The sequence below is a fragment of the Ipomoea triloba genome, chromosome 2 (genome assembly GCF_003576645.1).
Source record: "Ipomoea triloba cultivar NCNSP0323 chromosome 2, ASM357664v1".
Taxonomy (NCBI): domain Eukaryota; kingdom Viridiplantae; phylum Streptophyta; class Magnoliopsida; order Solanales; family Convolvulaceae; genus Ipomoea; species Ipomoea triloba.
The window spans coordinates 3,016,175-3,035,396 of NC_044917.1; the positions used below are offsets into that span (position 1 = coordinate 3,016,175).

General features: G+C 35.4%; 3 protein-coding genes and 1 long non-coding RNA gene across 7 annotated transcripts; 1 reads left to right on the forward strand and 3 right to left on the reverse strand.

The window, feature by feature from the left end:
* The first annotated feature begins 819 nt into the window (after positions 1-819).
* On the forward strand, positions 820-6,408 carry LOC116009969 (putative metallophosphoesterase At3g03305). 3 transcript variants are annotated; one of them, XR_004096866.1, is made up of 7 exons: positions 820-993; positions 1,058-1,344; positions 2,022-2,260; positions 3,078-4,553; positions 4,986-5,108; positions 5,318-5,443; positions 5,838-6,408. XR_004096866.1 is itself a non-coding variant. In XM_031249192.1 (6 exons), the coding sequence occupies exons 1-5, from the start codon at positions 971-973 to the stop codon at positions 5,103-5,105; spliced, it is 2,145 nt and encodes a 714-aa protein (XP_031105052.1). In that variant the 5' UTR covers positions 820-970; the 3' UTR covers positions 5,106-5,108; positions 5,318-6,408. The 3 variants fall into 3 exon arrangements, 2 of the variants coding, with proteins under 2 accessions (XP_031105052.1, XP_031105053.1); XM_031249192.1 differs by having other exon boundaries at positions 5,318-6,408; XM_031249193.1 differs by lacking the exon at positions 820-993 and having other exon boundaries at positions 1,199-1,319; positions 5,318-6,408.
* Positions 4,848-5,449, reverse strand: LOC116009971. Its single transcript, XR_004096867.1, has 2 exons — positions 5,332-5,449; positions 4,848-5,080 (listed from the first exon to the last, which is right to left on the reverse strand). It is a non-coding gene; the product is annotated as an uncharacterized LOC116009971 (long non-coding RNA).
* On the reverse strand, positions 5,884-12,670 carry LOC116009970 (CMP-sialic acid transporter 5-like). 2 transcript variants are annotated; one of them, XM_031249196.1, is made up of 15 exons: positions 12,049-12,670; positions 11,765-11,881; positions 11,613-11,669; positions 11,118-11,195; positions 10,681-10,725; positions 9,889-9,948; positions 9,636-9,758; positions 8,706-8,783; positions 8,288-8,357; positions 7,979-8,086; positions 7,378-7,511; positions 7,076-7,155; positions 6,890-6,938; positions 6,732-6,793; positions 5,884-6,264 (listed from the first exon to the last, which is right to left on the reverse strand). In XM_031249196.1, the coding sequence occupies exons 1-14, from the start codon at positions 12,238-12,240 to the stop codon at positions 6,743-6,745; spliced, it is 1,242 nt and encodes a 413-aa protein (XP_031105056.1). In that variant the 5' UTR covers positions 12,241-12,670; the 3' UTR covers positions 5,884-6,264; positions 6,732-6,742. The 2 variants fall into 2 exon arrangements, with proteins under 2 accessions (XP_031105056.1, XP_031105055.1); XM_031249195.1 differs by having other exon boundaries at positions 5,884-6,250; positions 12,049-12,669.
* Positions 12,671-13,913: 1,243 nt separating this feature from the next.
* Positions 13,914-17,822, reverse strand: LOC116010691 (phosphoglycolate phosphatase 1B, chloroplastic-like). Its single transcript, XM_031250196.1, has 11 exons — positions 17,517-17,822; positions 16,780-16,847; positions 16,551-16,643; positions 16,402-16,473; positions 15,912-15,983; positions 15,524-15,583; positions 15,277-15,329; positions 14,949-15,046; positions 14,567-14,666; positions 14,366-14,469; positions 13,914-14,271 (listed from the first exon to the last, which is right to left on the reverse strand). Exons 1-11 carry the CDS (start codon positions 17,752-17,754, stop codon positions 14,165-14,167), a joined length of 1,065 nt encoding a protein of 354 aa, XP_031106056.1. The 5' UTR covers positions 17,755-17,822; the 3' UTR covers positions 13,914-14,164.
* Positions 17,823-19,222: the final 1,400 nt, after the last annotated feature.

Genomic DNA, 19,222 nt, shown 5'->3' on the forward strand with positions numbered 1-19,222 from the left:
CACAACAGAAGTTCATGAATAGCATGTGATTTCACAAGTTTTTGATCACTTGCTATGATTTTGGGAACTTCTGTTGAAGCTAGGGATCCTCGGAAAGGTAAATTAAAACACCATATATAATATATGCTTTCTAACGTCACAATACAATGATGCAATCTTCTCTTTACTCTATATCTACTGCATAAACATTACTATATTATATTCTAAAAAAAAAAAACATTACTATATTATTGCATACATGAATAGTAGATTTATCAGCACTAAGAGTACATGTAAGAATAACATTAGAATACTAATTCTTGTATTATTGTGACATGATTAGTTTTGGTAATTTGTCAACAAAATCATTAAAATATTATTATTTTTTTTGAAAATCATTAAAATATTGTTGAATAAAAGAGCATTTCAATTCTTTTTTTTTTTACAAAGTTAGTTGATTAACTATATTTTTATGTATATTTTTGTAAAAAATTATAATTAAAGACTGAAATATTGTTTATATTTAATGATATTAAACCTGTTTTGGTGATAAATGACAAAAAAATGATCATAACACAATAAAAAAATATTAAAGCGGACTATTACCTATAAATATAAGACAAAAAATAAAATTAACTTTTAATTATATATCATTAATTGAATTAAAAGCATAAAATGACACGAAAAGAGTAACGAATTAATGAAATCTCACTTTAAATATAATTGCTTTTCTTTTTTGGGTCCGAAAATAACTATAATCAACTATAGACTTTGATAATTCCGTCAAATCCCGACCCTTTACGCGACTTTCATTATTGAAAAAAAACTCTACAAACAAAGAATGGAATCAATGGAGTTTAGAGAACACCTATGGTGAGAGTGGTTTATCGGCGGCGTGAACAGGCGGAAGAGAAAGGACGCGTTCGGAAATGGAGAGCTCATTGAACACCTGGAGTGTCACTGAATCACTGATGATTGTATAAGCTAAGCTATGAGAATGAGGTTTTTCCTAAGGTAATGGTTTTTCTGATTTCTGGACAACTGTAATTTGATCCGCGATGATCAGCATCGTTTTCAGCTTTTGCTTGACGGCGGCCGTGCTGGCATTGGCATCACCTGGCGGCGGCGATGGAGGAGGAGCAGCTTTCGTGAACGAAAGTGAAATTTATACTAATAATAACAGTGGTAATGGAGCGGTTATAGAGTTACAGGGCGGACCAGAGGATGTGGCGTGGATTGTTCAGCTCTCTGATCTGCACTTTAGCGCACACCATCCGGAGAGGGCCGTCGACTTCAAGGACATCGTGGGCCCTACTCTCGCCATGGTTAATCCTTCCCTGGTATTCATCACTGGTGACCTTACCGGTAACTCTTTGCTTCATTCCATGCGTTCGCTTTAATTGTCTTGCCTCATATCAATGTTGACACATTTTATGTGAAATGTTAAGCTTGTTAATCATAACAATCTCTATGATTCTTAACCATCCTCGGACTAATTTCACTTGGGAAGAAATAGAGACATCTCCAGTTTGAGTTCCAGAGATTTCAGGTTTCTAAATTGCAAATAGATAATTAAATGTGGACTCCCTGTTTTGTGACCAAGCTTCTAGGAAGTGATTGCAAGTGAAGGCAAGATATCAAGGTCAACTTTGTAGGCTAGTTACTCTGATGCACAGGAAGAACTGATTGCAGATTAAGTTCATTTATCATACTCCCATGCTCATCATATGAACAATTCATAGCTACAATTGGGCGTCAGAACTTTGAGAAGCTAGGGAAATTAAAATCCCAGGTTTTTAGTAGAAGCTGTTTGAGGAACTAGGCATTGTAAATGATAACAGTGAGGCTTCGACTTCTCAAGGATGGGAAGGTTGCGATGGGTATGGTAGTTGCTAGGTATTTGTTGGCCCCTAATTTGAAAGCACTTCCGTTTCAGTTTCTCCTGATGTTTCCAATAACTGAACATACTCGTTTAACATTAATTATTTGAACCATCACTGTGTGGAACACTCTTAATATATCCATTTCTCGACTTCTACCAGATGCAAAAAGCAAAGATTTACTAACAACAAAGCAAGATGAAGCTGAGTGGGCAGAATATCAGAAAGTGATGGGAGATGTTATTAAAAGGAGTGGACTGAAGATAAACAATTTCTTTGATCTAAGAGGAAATCATGATACTTACGGCGCAAGCATTGGTGGTTCATTTGATTTTTACTCAAAATATAGCATCAATGCACAGCTGAGAAGAACTGGACTGGTCAACAGTGTTAGAGTTCAGGTTAGTCACTCTCCAGTTTTTGTTGCTGTAAGACCTATTGAAGGGTGCAAAATGCTGCTGATGATAAATAATTTTAAAAAAAAAAAGTAAATAAGAAAAATATTTCTGCTGTTATGAGGTTCCCTTGACATTTTTTGGCTGCTAATATGGCCCCCCTATTTTTATACGCTCCTATTCCATTTTAATTGATCTACTTTGACTGCACACTGCCGACACATGTGTTTTGAAATCAAAGTGTGAATTAAGTGTTGTGAAAAGATTAGTTAGAATTCTCTTTCTTTTTGTGGGTAACTCTAATTATTGAAGATCATAAAACATGCCAATTATGGGAGTTGGTGAACCATTTTGGGGTGGACTAAAATTAGAAGTTAATCATTTTGATTTTTGAGCCTAGAGGGAATATTTGTTTTGTCATTTCCGCCAATTGTTACCTTTAATGTTTATTCAGTTATTGCTAGTACTATTGCACAATCATTTTTTCAATTCCAACTGCCTTGAGATTGAAAAGATTCCCTTTCTATTGGGGTTTTGAGTTGGTAATTGACCTTTGCTGAGATCATATGCATTTCAACTGTAAAACCATTTTTCACCATCTAAAGTGTAAAGAGGATTGTTGCATGCTCCTTTTGGCTTCTTTATTGGTCATGCTCAATGGTTTATACAATAAACTATTCTCTGACAAATTTAATCAATCCATTTGGAGATTTCTTTGTTTGGTTTGGTTGCTCTAATAATACTAGCATGTTTTGTTTTAGGTAAAATGCTTTAATCCTTTCAGCATTTTTTCATTCTTTAATGCGTGCACTCCATCATCCAGACTGGCACGCACCGTATACTTTTTGTCGGATTTGACAGCACAATGTCTTCAGGGTTACGAGGCCCAACTAACTTATTTGGTCATCCAACTGATCAGCTATTAACTGAAATAAACTCAGAACTCTCACAATGGAACACTCAACCTACAAAATCTGTTCTCAAGATTTCATTTGGGCACTTTCCACTTTCCCTTTCTGCCCCAGCATATTCTGGGAGGACTCTGAAGCATGTATTTCTGGACCAATCTTTGTCCATTTACTTGTGTGGGCATCTACATAGAACATTTGGAACAAATTTAAAATGGCTTCATGAAAGACCTAAACACTTTCCTATGAAGGATAATGAAGTTCACGAGTTTTGGGAGTGGGAATTGGGTGATTGGAAGAAGAGCAGAACAATGCGCATCTTGGCCATTGATAGAGGCTGCATTTCATTTATTGATTTTGACTTCAGATTGGGGGTGAAAGAAACTATTATATTGCCTACATTCCCACTTGACTCGCGTTTTATTTTGGACAAGTCTCAGTCAGTGGATCCTACATTTTACAGCTATATCAGAGCGCTTGTGTTTTCTTCGTTACCAATGGTGTCTGTTGTGGCCAGAATCTATGATTCAAGGCCTGGAAATCTCATGTTAGCATTTGAGTCTCCAATGAAGAAAATTGGGAATGCCTCAAGGGGGGACCTCTATAGTTGCCCCTGGAATTTCAAAGCCTTTGAAGATCCATCACCTGAACGATTCTTGTTACAAATAGAGGCAGTTGATATTAGAGGAAGATCATCTTTGACTGAATTACGGCCATTTTCTGTTGGTGGTCGACGTGCTATGCTCTCACATAATTGGAAAGAATTTATTGTTATGGGTTGTCAATGGGATGCTTTATATTACCCATTGTTGTGGTCCTTCCACATGTTTATTCTATCCATTCTTCTAATTCCAAAAGCCATATTATCATTTTCTAGAAAGAAATATACTTACAAAAATTTCAATACCAACAGAGGACTAGCAAGTTATGTAACATGGATTACGATGGAACTATACAGTATTCCACGGGTATGGTGCTGTATAATTGCTTACTTGTTATACCTCATATTATGTCCTTTGCTTTGTGGCCAAGGTCTTGTGGATGGAAAAAAGTTATACATGACCTATCGAGGTTGGGCATTGAAGTTCAACTCAAAAGAACAGTTTGAAGGATTTCCGGATATAATGGTGATTGTTATTCCACACCTTTATGTCGTGGTTTTGCCTACTGTGTTTGTAATTGGAGCATTGGTTGCCGAAACAGGAATTCACCGAGATAATATACGTGTACTTTCCAGTAAAAAAGAGGACGATTATGATGCAAAGAATAAGGGATCAATTTCATTTACTCATGGAAGAAATTATAGCTTGAAACTGGTACTTTTTCGTGTGCGATGGATTAGGAAAGTTCTCCTGGTGTTTTGTCTGACAATTTGTTGCATCCATTTTTTGGTAAGTTCTGATTCGTCCATTTCATCAGGCATTTGAGATAGCTATTGTTTCCTATTTGAAGTCTAATCATGTTCTGTATTCTTGATATGATAGGTTTTGTTTCAAGATTTTTAGATAGCTCATGTGTTTCAATTTTCTTTTTTTAATTGCAAATAAAACATCTGTTTTAACTTTTAATATCTGGGGAGTTATGGAGGGGATTGTGGTACACATGATTCAGAAGAAGGAAAAGGAAAATTTTAATATGTAAAGGACGGCTAGTGTACCTTTCTCATTACTAGCAAAAACTATATGTTTTGGATAACACAAGAAACTATAGCTGATAACATAGGTGTTCTCTTCTTCTTGCCTTCTTTTTTTGCAGTTTAGGAAATAGTAGTATCTATTGGGGTTGGCTTACTTACTAGATCCATATTTACTTTATCTATGCAGAGTTGCCGAGCTCTTTCCAAAGCATATGAGATGAACCCATTTGTCCACTTCCCAATTTATAGCATGTCAGTCCCACTGTTAATGGTGTATGCAATCTACAGAACCAGTAGCACTTTTTAGAAAGTAAGCCTGTAAATGCTGATCTTTATACATCTTATATGGCTTTCTTGTAAAAAAATTTCCAAAAGTATTAATAATAAGCTCAAATCTGTTTTGGATGAGAAATTTTTTCCCGACTTGATACTAGCATAAGTTATTTTGATGGTGCTGTTGATATAAAATTTGCTTTGTTGCATATCATCTTTGTTCTCCTACGCCTATAAATGTGACAGTATTGAAGGCTGACCTTGAAGCAAAGGCATGAAAGAGTGTCTGCCGGCCCTTTGATCATCCCCAAAACTCCAAAAGCATTTATAATGGCTTCTTCCTATGGACATGACAAGGTATTTGAACCCCAGGTGAGATATAAACTAAATTCTGTCACACTAAACATGGCAATCTTTATACTTGGGTCTTTACTGATTAGGGATGTATGTATTGTCAATTTGTCATAACCATAGACAGAACATTATCTTCATTTTTTACTTCCAGTTGTATACAATTTTCAAAGTTTTCATTTCCATTGCAACAATTTTGAAAGCATGCCAAATATATCAGAACTGAAACCATTTGTTTGACCATAAAACTTAACTAGAACTACACTGTCATCACCTCTATCATTTCATGACGAAGACCCCAAATCTCTCCCTTTAACTTTCTCCTTACTACTGTTTAACTCTCTCCTTATGCATAGTGTTCAGACAAGAATCACAAAGATTACAGTATGATAACTGTGTTTTTCTTCTTAACAAGGTAATATATCAGACAGAACGCGAGCATGGAGAAAAAGAGAGCCATAAAGATAGAACATAGTACTTTTATAGTCTAAATCTGTCTGCTTGCGGCCACAAAATGCACTGGCCTGAGTAAAAGATATATGTGTATGCAGTATTAAATGGAAAAGTATGGTAGGTGTTGCAACTACTTTACTATGTAGTAAATGCAATAAATACAATATTCCTTCTATACCAGGATCCCCTAAAACAGGCTTCAAAATCGTCACAAGGTGTGCTCTCTCATGGGAGATTTGTCAACCTCTCTGAATGGGAATAGGAAAAAGAATCGTTGTAACATATTGTTGATGAAATTATCATTAAAATGGTCCAACATCCAACATCTGTACTGTCTGTATTGATCAGCCAAAGAATGCTGCTCCAATCATATACCTGAAATAATTTCCCTGTACAGCTCAAACTCTATAGCACATAATACCATCAAAAGATGATTATGGGCTATTTCATGCAAAACCAACTTTTTCTTGTAGTTAAACTATATGTACTTCCATTATGTACTACCATTTTATTATAAATCATTGATTATAAGAGGCCACATTTTTTTTTTACTTGCATCACCAATACAATGTTACTCCTAAAAGAACAAGGTTGCAGTCCATGGTTATCTTACAAAAATTTGGTTTGTCCAAAAGAAAAAAAAAAAAAGAAAAAAAAGTAAATTCTGGGCAGCAATTATACCCCTCTTTCCCATCCTTGGATGCATAAGGTGTAGATTAGTAACTCAGTGTATCACTGAGATGTAAAATTTTATACAGTTAATAATATGTGGCAGTATGACAGAACAGAGGTACTAAGCAGATACTGCAAGGGCAACTATGAGATCACACCCCATCTGAAAAAGACAGATGCATACCTATGATAATTTCATCTAGGGAGAAGTGGTTCTCTTTCATCATGTTTAACACGGTGAGTTGCCTGTAAAAATGAGGAAAACAAGGCATGTCAGAGTCGACCCACATAATCTTCAAAAAAGAACCAGTAGAGTATTGTTAGCAGTATATGAACACTCACATCCTCATGGGCTCCAGCTGCCATATCTAAAAATGATGTGTCCTTCGACCTGCAAACATTTTCAACAGCCAATTGATGAAAATGTTTGCCACACCAAATAATGATCACTCAGGATCTTTAATTGTGTCACATATGATATATAACACACTGCACAGCTGAAAATAAAATATTAAGGAAAATGGGCACCTGAAGTTATTCTCAGTTTCTATTATTTCCAGACTACCATTCTGTGTCTCATCCTTGACTTTTGATGCGTTTGAAAAGAACTGAACAGACAAAAGTTAAGATAAGATGAGATAGGTAATATAATCACATTGCCATCTTTCAGTCACTTTTCCAGCAGGAAGTTTATCCTCAGGCTTTTAGAATAGCTAAAATGAAAGACAAGAGTATGTATTTTCAGGGAACTTTTTGAAAATGTACTAAACAGAGGATATTCACAAGGAAAAAAAAAAAAAGGAACAAAACAAGAAACTTTCATCAATTACCTGATGCATTGAGATGAACACAATGGAGATCCCTAAAATGAAATTCATAGTCAAGGTATGACCAAACAGAACAGCAGATGCTATTCCAGTAAAAATGGTGGCGACAGTTGATGAATACTTCTTCAGGATTGTATCTACATCAACAAAATGAAGCTTTGATAAATTTTAATGCATTTCAATAGTAGTGGCAAGATTATAGAATCTATACAAGTAAAATTGAACTAGAAAACTAAAACACAATAGTTATGAAACGCTAGCTTTCAATCATTTTTTTCAATTCTACCCTTTCCTTTTTGTATTAAAGATATCAATCAGAAAAATGTCCTTGTAAATCATTTTATACTCATCAACTACTTTTACTTTATATTCAATTTGCTAGTATATCATCTTTTAGTTTACACTTTTCAGGTAACTTCCAGCTAGTTGTGCCATACAGAGTTTTTCGAACATCAAATCTTGTGTCAAAATTTAGTCAAATAAATCAATAACTTTTCCTAAGATCAGGCATAACCTAACCTGATCAGTTACACTTGCTAATGTATGCAGTGGCAGACAGATATCTAAACTGTAAGAAATCTAAAATAGTCTGAAAGCTGCTTACCTGCATATTTGAAGAAAAATGAGGACAAGATGCCTTGCGCAGCATTGTTGCATATCAAAAACATAGTTGCCTTTGAGTGTCCTCGTAAAATATCCAAGCTATCAGGTCCTAGACAACATTTGTACATTATTAAGCAACCAGTATGGGGAGATACGCATTTGAATACATTGATACAATCAAAGAGCTAAGGTAAATATTACAAAATGGAAGATGGAATTAAATTTTCTGACAGGTTTCCTATCAGTAAAATACTGAAATGTTAGAATGCAGTTCACTACAAAATTTAAAGACATGATTGTCAATGCATACCTTTGAAAAGGGCAGATATAAGTATTCCGAGAAAATTGAAGATTGCACCATAACCGTATAAAAATAAGTTCTGCAAACATAAAATTTATTCTTTAAATGAAGCATGTAAAGAAGTGAATGAACAACTAACCTAGTGAAGAGCTTTGGGGAAGGTAAATGAATAGCGGTATCTATTGACTAAGCAATTGAAAAATCAAACTGCATTATTTTGCCCAAGACTTTATAACTCAAAGGAAGGTTGTGCATGAGTACTTTTGGAGTTTCGGTATTCCAAGGGGAAGTTTTAACTTCAGTCTGTTAGGTACTGCTAACTTTTGGAACTAATAAAAACTAACAGAAGCTACATAGACCTCCCCAAACCCCTTCCCCAAGGGAAAAGAACAAATAAAATCACACAGTATAGCCAATGGAATTGCACCTGAAGATAAATGCTTGTGTCAAATTGGCTCTTCAATGCATACTCATTATAAACTGAAGCCAGGGATGGAACAGTAACCTGAAATTTTTAGATTATAGCAGTGGCTAAATTCCCTCAACTTGGATAGAGAGTTTGTAGTTCAAACAAGTATACAAAAAGCAATGCATAGTATAAGCATCAGTTTTCTTTGGTGAACAATATAACTTCTACATCATTTTATTTATGGAAATCATTGGAAAGGAAAACGGAAAGAAGTCACAAACAGAATATTAATAAAAACAATATATATTTGTGAATGTAATACCCTTTGGATTAGTCCAGTCCCACACTTTATGGTAATCATTGGAAAGGAAAAAGAAAAGAAGTCACAAGCAGAATATTAATAAAAACAATATATATTTGTGAATGTAATACCCTTTGGATTAGTCCAGTCCCACACTTTATGGTAATCATTGGAAAGGAAAAAGAACCAGTCCCACACTTTATGGTAATCATTGGAAAGGAAAAAGAAAAGAAGTCACAAGCAGAATATTAATAAAAAAAGGAAAAAGAAAAGAAGTCACAAGCAGAATATTAATAAAAAAAAATGTGTGAATGTAATACCCTTTGAATTAGTGTCCAGTCCCACCTTAAACATTATGGTGCTCCAAAGGCATAATTGCATAAACGTTGAAAGAGTGGTATTTTATGCAGTAGTTGGGTATAACAAACTATAGTACTGCCAAGAATCTACAATTAACTTCTAATTCCTTCTTTTAAGTTGAAAAAAATAATGGAAAACTATGCAAGTAAAATATTTTCTATTTTTTGTTCTTTAATTTTTCATTGTTTCCAGAAAAATGAGATTTCATAGCACCCTTAATATCTGCTTGTTCAAAGATGAAATTAATGTCCAGAAGTTTGACACCAAATGGTTTACACTTTACTTACAAAAATCAGTGTGTATAGATATGCTGCTGTTGCTACAGGAAGCCCCATAGCTGTAGAGCCCTCGGGTAGAGACCGCAGCTGATTCACGCTAATACCTATAAGCAGAAGTGCAAGAGCTTCCCACTATGGCAAAGAACAGAGTTACATACAAAACTATATCAGTATGTGAAGGGTTTTTACAGATACAAAAACATATAATAGCTCACAATTTATCACAGTATAAGAACCAAAAAGCATGACTCCCGCAACTCACCTGAAGTATGGAAAATCGTCTTCTCATGATTATCTTTAACAAAATTGCTATGACCAAAACCTGTAAGTCAAACAGATTATCAGAAATGGAACTTCAAGGAAAGGGTCACAGAAAAAGGCAGATCTTATACATTTTTTTAAAGAAAAATCTTGTCATCTAGTACATAAGCATCCAGAATCATAAGCAAAGTGACCAGCTTTCTTTTCCTCTTGCTACAACATTCAATTATAAATTATAATAGCCACCATGAAAATGATATATACCATATAATTTATTTTATTTCAAAATCCTTTTGTAACTTTCTATGCAAGCACTACCTTGGCCTTTGTGAATAATATCATTACTAAGCAAAAGAATAAGTTTATTTCATTACACTATTAGTCACATAAATTGATTTGGCTACTTAAGTACAGATGCTGTTTGGATTTACGGGAGAAGTTTGTTGGAATGCTCCACACAATCTTTCGGGGACTCTGTGAATGGAAAAGCTAGCAGCCTAGCAACATTTTGTAGAAGCAGTTATTGACGTGTTTGGCAAGAAGAAAGTGCAGGAAAATTTGGTGTCATTGTCTTTATAAATTATTAGTGCCTTCCGCTTAGGTGAGGATACATTCCTCTGAATATATAGAGAAAATAAAGAAAGAAAAATTAGAAGGGAAGTATTGATGTGAAGCAAGATCAGTTATAGGGAAACGTCCAAGGCAATCTATAATGAACAGAAAAGCTTATCAATGTGCACCCAAGACATTACAAATTTTAGTGTTTACTCATGAACATCAAAGATTATAATACCTTGAGGTTACTCAGCATCTTAACTGTTGCTGGGTTAAAATACAGCTGCAAAGGAAACATGTATTAGAACTTAGAATCTGTCAGAGAGCAATACTAATTATTACGTAGTATTCAAATAGACAAGCAGTTACTTTTCTTTTTTTTTTTATAAAAGACTAAATAGGCAAATCATCATCATTAATAGGAATGGCAATGCTTAGGGACTAAAGATCTTCAATTACATAAAAGGAATATCAGAAAAGATCAATTACAAAACAGTAAGCTAACAGTAGGCTCTTCAATCCCATCAGAGATTGATCCCAAGTAATCCCAAATGCAGAAAGTCATAAAACTAGATCAATTATCAGCTTTTAATGAACAAATTAAAAATGAGCAAATACAAGAACCCTTGTATGGTATTTTGTATCTTTATGCTATTTCACATGAGAATAGCTTACCTGCATGATGAACTTCAGGTAGTTATTAATAGCATAAAATAGGGCTGGAACAGCCAGAAGACAATTGTTCTTTGCTGCCTGCAAGCAAAAAGGAAGAGGAAAGCATTAACTTTGACATAACATGTGGCTAATTTTGATACCACTATGGTCTTGAGAAAACACTGTAGTCAACACAACACAACTGGAAAGTTTTTACAAAATGAAATTCTTTACTCCACAATAAATTTTTTGAAGAGGTTAAAGAAGAAAACTGAAACCACAGGTATGATTACATGAATTAGCCTCTAGACATAACATCTAACCCTAAACAATGCTGTAACTGTAGTGAAGGTTCTACATTTTCAAGACAATGTACAATATCAACACTGCTGCAATCTAAATAAAAGGTGAAACTCCTATTCTATAGTGTAGTTCTATGATTCTATCACTCACTCATTCAATATAACTTTATATCTTATCAGAGAACCAATTGAAAGTGGCATTAACTGTTCTAACCTGGACAAATGTAGAAAGAGAAAGAAGAGACTTTTCTCCAGCTTTCTGATTCCTACTCTGCAAAAGGTATAAGATTTTTAAATGCATGGAACCAGGAAAAAAAATATTATAATACAGCAATATGTTAAAGCAATCAGAAAATCGAGACTCACCTGTAAGCACAGCATCACGCATGCAAAGATAACCTTCGCGATCTCGGTCAAAAAATTGACACTAATGGGACTAAACTTAAAATTCCCATCCACTTTCGACATATACACCAGTATAGGCTGTAACCGAAGCAAAACAACGAAGAATGCAAAGAATTTACAAAGACAAGCTCATTTGAAAACCGACAAATTCGCAACTAAAGCAAAACAACACGATTATCAGCTCGGATTATCTAGGACTAGGAGAAGTAACAGCAGAATAGATAAACTGAATTCCATAGGCATACCTGCAAGCCAACCAGGATGCAGTCACCGACGACCAAAAACACGTTAAAGGCGCGCGTTTTCAAGGAGACGTCAGTCCGGTGGCGATCGTAGGCCTTGGACACCGCCCTGGAGTGGGGCGAGAGCCCCAACTTGGAGTGACAAACACTGCATTCCACCACTCCTCCTCTGCCGCCGCCGCCATGGATATTCATGCTCCCGATTCCCGATTCCCGTCTCCCTCTCCCTCGCTCCGAGCTCCGATTCGCGTACGACGGTGCCTCCGTTAACCGATCTCGATCAATCAAGGAAGCACGGAGATCAGATCAAGCGCGAATCGATCTGGATCTAACGTTTCAGAGATTCGGATCCGGTTTCGCGAGAGCAATGGAGACGAAGTTTAGTGAGCAGAAAGCGAACGGGGCGTTGTCACATTTGAAGTGCGGATCCGATGGCGGTAGCTCTTCACGGCGTAAACGTAAGAGTTTTATGCAGTTGGGACGTCGCTGCCTCTACAACGCACTTTGACCAGCAGCGATTGTATTTACCTTTCCTAGCAGCAGTAATTAATTAATTATTCGGTAATCACAAATTAGTTAGGCATTTTAAGCTGCCAACAAAGTACTTTTACTTTACCGCGAGTTAGGCGAGATTATTAGTACTGTATGTAATTACATAACCGCAATTTAGTCAAAGCTTCATACCCTTTGCTTTTAACCTCCACTCCTGCGACTCATTTCTTATCTGCACCAAATCTTTTCTGGAGTATGTAATCAACCTTTTACCATTTCGTAATAGATTCGATTAATTTACTTATAAGCTATACACTTAAATAATAATATAAAATAATGAACAATTCTACTTTACATCTGTCCGACATTCAATTTTACATGCCTACTAATATTTATTCTTACATGCTTATTTTTATTTTTTCGTGCCACTTACTCAAATATGTACATGCCTATTGCGATACTTACCTAGCATCATTTATAATTAAATAATGTTGTATGTATTTTCACTTAAAAATTAAAATTAAAATCGTTTATATATATGTCAAAGGTTCATGAGGAGTAGACTACTGAATCATAATGTAACTCAAACCCATAGAGTCCTAACATTACCAATATAATCATCAAGTTTAAGATTATCAAACTAAATTCGACTCCATTAAATTTTGACCATTCAAATTGGAAATTAATTAATTCGCATGATAATTTTATAAAGTAAAAAGTTCAAATTCATATAATGCATTACTTGTACGTAGAGAAATTTTGTAAATGGCATATTTTAAACCATTATATAAGTCTTTTCAAAAAAAAACCACTAAATAAGTATTTGGTAAATAGGATATTAGTTTTCATTCTCTAGATTTTAAAATGATGTATTTAAATGAGTAGATTTCATTTATTTAATTCAAAAGATCAGTTTACTTGTTTGTTAGTAAAGAAATACGAATTTGCTCGAACTCCTGTTGAAAGTTTAGAATCATAAGCTATTAAACTATGATGATTATAGTGAATGACATTTTCAAATGCTTGACAAAAATCACCTTGATTTACCTTCCATCTATATCATACATATAATCCCCACTATTTTGCTACATAAATAAGTAGAATGTCATGCCCTTTATACAAGATATAAAGTAACGGGTTGACAGTTCAAACCTTGTTTGTAGTGACTCCTTACCATTTTGCTTCCTCCATTTGGGCTGATATGCTTCCGTCCTTTCTAGCCTACCAAGGCTTTTATTCTTTTTGAGCCAAAACATAACCAATAAAAACGGATCTCCCATTGAGTCAAGATATTCCCAATAAAATAGCCTCTCGATGCCCCATGGTCCCATCATATATAAGAATTTAAAAAACATACAAACGTAAAATCTAAAAGCTATCTAATAACAATTGTTATATTACCGGATTATACTTAAATATGATAAAAATGGAGTGATTCATAGTAGGAATTTTCTTTACAAATTGCAACATAACTCCCTTTGTATGCAATGTCTGATTATCAATAATCTCCAACCTTGTGCTCAACAAAAAATGGAGATTGATAGATGTACAAGCTAGGAGTAATGACTAATGAATGGTTTAGTAGTACACAGTAGTGCTAGCCATGGTAACTTGACTGTTAACCTAGCTAAACTGTGGCAGCTTTCAGAGAAAGAAAATCGGAGATCTTGTTGGTGTAAAAGTCTGGCTGTATTTTGTTTTTGGGATCTTGAAGGGTTGATAAACTAGTCACACCTGGAAACACAGTTGAAACCACCTGGTTATGTACTGAGAATCAAATGAGATGTACAGCTGAGCTGAAATCAACAGGAATTTGCATTTTGGTTACCTGAGAGAACAAGAAGAGTTTTGCATCCACCATTTTGCCCGAAAAGTATGTCGGTGTCGAGCCTGTCACCAACCATGCATATCTGGGATTTCTGGATGTTGAATCTGTTATGGGTTCCAATGAAGGCGAGTAAGATATCGAGATGAACGAGAGAGAAGAGAGCTACAAGATAACGCGTTATATTTGGATTTCGGATCATACTCGTTTGCTAAGTAGTCCATCATGAAAGTTGAAGGCTTCCCTACAACGAGAGGCTCACGCTGTGTAGATCCTACTAGGGCACCAACCATTGAACCACCACCTAAAACAAGCAACTAACAGTATTACTTTCCACCTATGAATATGATGCACAGAAACTCTCAAGGATGACCGTTTAACACTCATATTTTCTATATTTTCCCCCGTGTTTTGTTTTCTCGTTTCCCATTTCTGTGCTACCTAGCTTTCCACAGAGAGTGACCATATAATTGTGCTCCAAATCACAGAAGAGTATGCGAAAAGAGAGTGATAAAGCTGTATGCATCCTACCCTCTCAACACTTATAGCTGCTACTGTTAGAAAACAAGGGTTCAGAAGACAAAACCTGCCCATTCTTGAGCATCTGTTAGATGAGTGACAGCATCACGGTTTGTTGCAATGAAGAGACACCCCGGATTTTCACGTATACACAGAGTTCCGTACCTTGATGATGGAAACCAAAGTTAGAGATTAAGCACGAGACAACAAATCAGAAAGAGATTGTTAGAGATACAGAAACAACGGGCCACTAAAAAACTAAGGACACAGATGAAGTTTGAATACTTCGGGTATTTGGCATTTTTTCAATTTGATCTTTTCGATCAGTAAATTCTACTAGTTAAGCAGGCTGCAACGATCAGTTGTGTCAGGAGGATAAAATACAGGAAACTTACTGAACTTTGAAGTAATTGAAATAATGATCAAATCCAACGACAACTGCCCCGACCTGAATGGCGATTTACAGAAGCTTTCAGTACAAGTGCATTTATAGAGTTGTGTTACAATAGCTTTTTGCTTAATATTACTTAAAATCCTTGATGGAGTGGACAGATTTATTCCATTCAACTATTACCGCACGTTTCAAGACAGAAACACATAACAAAAATGTTAAACTAGAAGTGATGAATAATATATCCTTACATCCTCATCATGCTCCATCATAAATCCAGGTTTCAGTTCTATCTTTTTATCGCCATCTGTCTGCATGAGATGATATGCAAATAAGACAGGAGTTGAAAATCAACAAATTATCAAGAAAGGGCCAAGATGATGGATACGAGGTCTCAAGAATCAACAGAAGAAGGCATATGGTTGTATAATAAACCTTTAGCAATCTAAAGAACCAAAATCCACAAAAGTAACTAAACTTGCAGTCTAGTATTTCTGCAGATATGACGATCTGGCAAAAGTGACGGTGTTCACTTATTGATCATTTATTGGAATTGGGAAACATATAACATACCAGAAACAATGTGTATACTAGAGATAATTGTGGAGTGACATGAAAATTGTTGATATTTTGACATACCGGGCCCCCAAGATACTGAAACCCAGCTAACTCGAGCTCCTTCAATATTCCTTCCTCACCAATCACATAAACCTTAAAAACAAACGCAAGTTCAAGTCTTAGCCATCTGGGAATTAATAATGCAAAACTACAAGGAATCTTAGCAGCTTAACGAACATTATACAGACTGCACTATCTAAGTCTGTTCACATTACACTAGAAAGTAAGAGAGCTACAAAAAGAGAAGGAAAACAGTACAAAACATCTAAGTCCTCAAAATTTTCAAGAATCGTGGTGGTAGTAATGATTCTATATTAAATCGAAAGAAATGTTCAGGGCAGCAAAAGTATTGTACGAGAACACGTGCTTAAGAAAAGAAATTAGAGTTCACCAGAACTAACATAGGTTAAATATACAGTGTAGGTCGGGACTGCCTATTCTTACTGGCAAAAGTCATCGCAGTTACTTAGTATGCATGTGCTAACAATGTACAAATACCTATCCAACATACCTTTTTATCTTTGGGGAAATCAATGGACTTCAAGTACGCCGCAGCAGCAAATGATGATGCAAAAATTTCTTCCTGACATGGGGAAAACACTTTGAATAACTGACCATAAAAGTTCAGATAAAAAGTCATAAAAAAGAGTCTAGACAGACCTCAGTGACACTAAGGCCAAGTGTCTCAAACTTTTTCCCATACTGCTTCCTAGATTTTGTCGAGTTGTTGGTGACAAAAACTAATCTCTTTCCCTGAAGAACGAAAGCACACGAAAAGCAAGTGAACAGTGAAGTGAAAACAACTTTCTTTTAAGAATACAACAAATCAAAGTAACAGTCAATCCAATGCTAAGCCTGATATAGTCTTCATTGTAAAGAAATTGCTGACCTTTGCCCTCAGCATGTCCAGAGTTTCAGGAACCCCACTGATCAGTTTATCTCCCTTCCATATAACTCCTGTAAGATACAATACAGAAATGATAAACCCACAACCAATAGGTGTATCCTCTCAACTAAAACCGCCTCAGCTGATACTTGAACTAAACATTTATATTTTATACATTATATGCCCAACACTCCCTAGTAAAAGCATAAAGCACTAATATGCTAATTTTCAGCAATAAGCTTGTCTTTATGCTCAAAATCATTCATAAATTCACTAGGGAGGTTATAAATCCTAATTGTTTTCAAGAATTACTACTTTAACCATTTTTTTTAAAACTACATTAGGTATCCTTACACCAAACTAATCCTAAGCCTCAAGCTGCTAGAAAAGGTAAATTACGAGTCGTCCCCTTAGTACTAGTACATAGTTTGGCAATTTATATCATGGACTAGGGTTCACGTAGCATTATGGACCCCGGATCGAAACAACAGCGGACACGTAACCATGTTATATATTTATTTATTTTTCAAATCTAATTTAAGTACATAATTTGTATTCATAGGTACATAATTTTTAGTTTTTTATGTGGAGTGCTAGGATGGAGCTAGTAGGCTATCATCATCGGATCGGAAAGCATACATTAATAACTTCAAGCATTTACTGTTACATAAGCTGAATAACATATGCGCAGAGCAGAACAAAATAGGGCCACGAAGAAATGGGAGTTTAGCGGAGATTACCATCGCAATCAAAGATGAAGGTCTCAACGGAATCGATGAGTTGGTCGGCATTCGTGAGGGGCTGGGCGGAAGCCGAAACCTTCATTCTCGAATTCCTATTCCGAAAAGAGGATTTCCAGCGGATTGATGCGGGCCTAAATGGCAGTGAGTTTGAGGAGAAGGTTTTGGGATTGCAGCAGCCAGAGGAAGAAGAAGGAGCTGTAAGAGAAACAGAGACTGTCACTCTGCTGCACTGCATTTTTGGGTGCCTTTTCTCCTTTTTTTCCTTTTCTTTTCTCCCTAAATTTTCTCCTTCACTCCTGGCATCTAGGTGGTTGTAGGCAAATTATTGTCTTTGACCATGTAAATCACGGTTTAAAATAACGTGGTTTTGATGTTAAAAAAAATTGCCAAGTACCTTATGGTCTAATAGCACTCGGTGTTCCGATTTACACTCCTATATCGATGTGCTGTTGACTCTTTGTGCTTCAGTAGGTTGAGAAAGTAGTTATGAACAGATACAACAGATACTACATTGTAACAGAGTCAATAGTACTAAAAAAAATGATGTTGGATCTGTATTAGAATAGTGAATTTTTTGAAATAAGATAATATATTTTATTAATTAAAATAATATCCTCTATGTGTTTTTAAATTATGATTTACATAGTATAGTTATGTGAACCACAATTCACATTATGTGGGCCCACTAACCCAGTTTTCTTTTCTTTTGCTTTGTTTTTCAATGTTTTTATGGCAATAGTTTGTGTGGATGCTTCCTCTGCCGGCCCCACGCCTATCCAAAGCTAGAAATGTTTGGCTCAGGAGAGCCACGCAACAAATCCATTGAACATTCCCTCCTCTTTTATTTTATTTTATTTTTTATTTTTTATAACAGGAAACCATAGTCATTATTCTAATCAAAATGATCATCTTCTAATTTTGTTCACTAATATTTTTTATTATCAAAGTTGTACATATGTTAGTCATTAATAGTTAATCTTTCAAGTTTCAACAGAGTTAAAACTAAAAAATTATCAAATCAATAGAGTTAAAGAACTATTTTGTCATTTTGATTTTTGATAACTAGAACACTAAAAATTTAGGGTGTGTTTGGTTGGTGGGTTTAGGCATAAGGAATGGGTATGAAAGTGATTGCTTGTGTTTGGTTGATAGGTTTTGTGAATGCTACTATGGGTTTGAAATACCTCATTAATGACAAAACTCATACCCTTATTAAATAAGGGTTTCATCTCCCTTCCTCATTTCTTCCCCAACTATTAATAATCATTCTCATTCCACCAAACTTCCAAATATGCTAAATACTTTCACCAAAATCCATTATCATTACCAAGTATTTGATACCCATTCCGATTCCGATTCCCATATGCGAACCAAACGCACCCTTACTGTTCTTGTTTTTGAGATCCGGGCCGATAAAGTTTGGGGTACACCAACTTTTGACATTTGGGCCGAGAAAGTTTTATTTCGTCCAACTTTAATTCCCAACTCTCCAATACACAAGTCCCCACCCGAACGGGCTGTCGGGCTATATGTTCAGTACTTCGTTTTGGACTTTTGGACTTGATCTGAATAATTTATGCCAACACATATGAAGTGGGACAGTTATACTATAGATTCGGGTCCATTTTATGAGGTTGACTCGAGTTTAAAATACACTATTTACATACAGAATGTTCATAATTTATATTGTGAACATTTAGTAT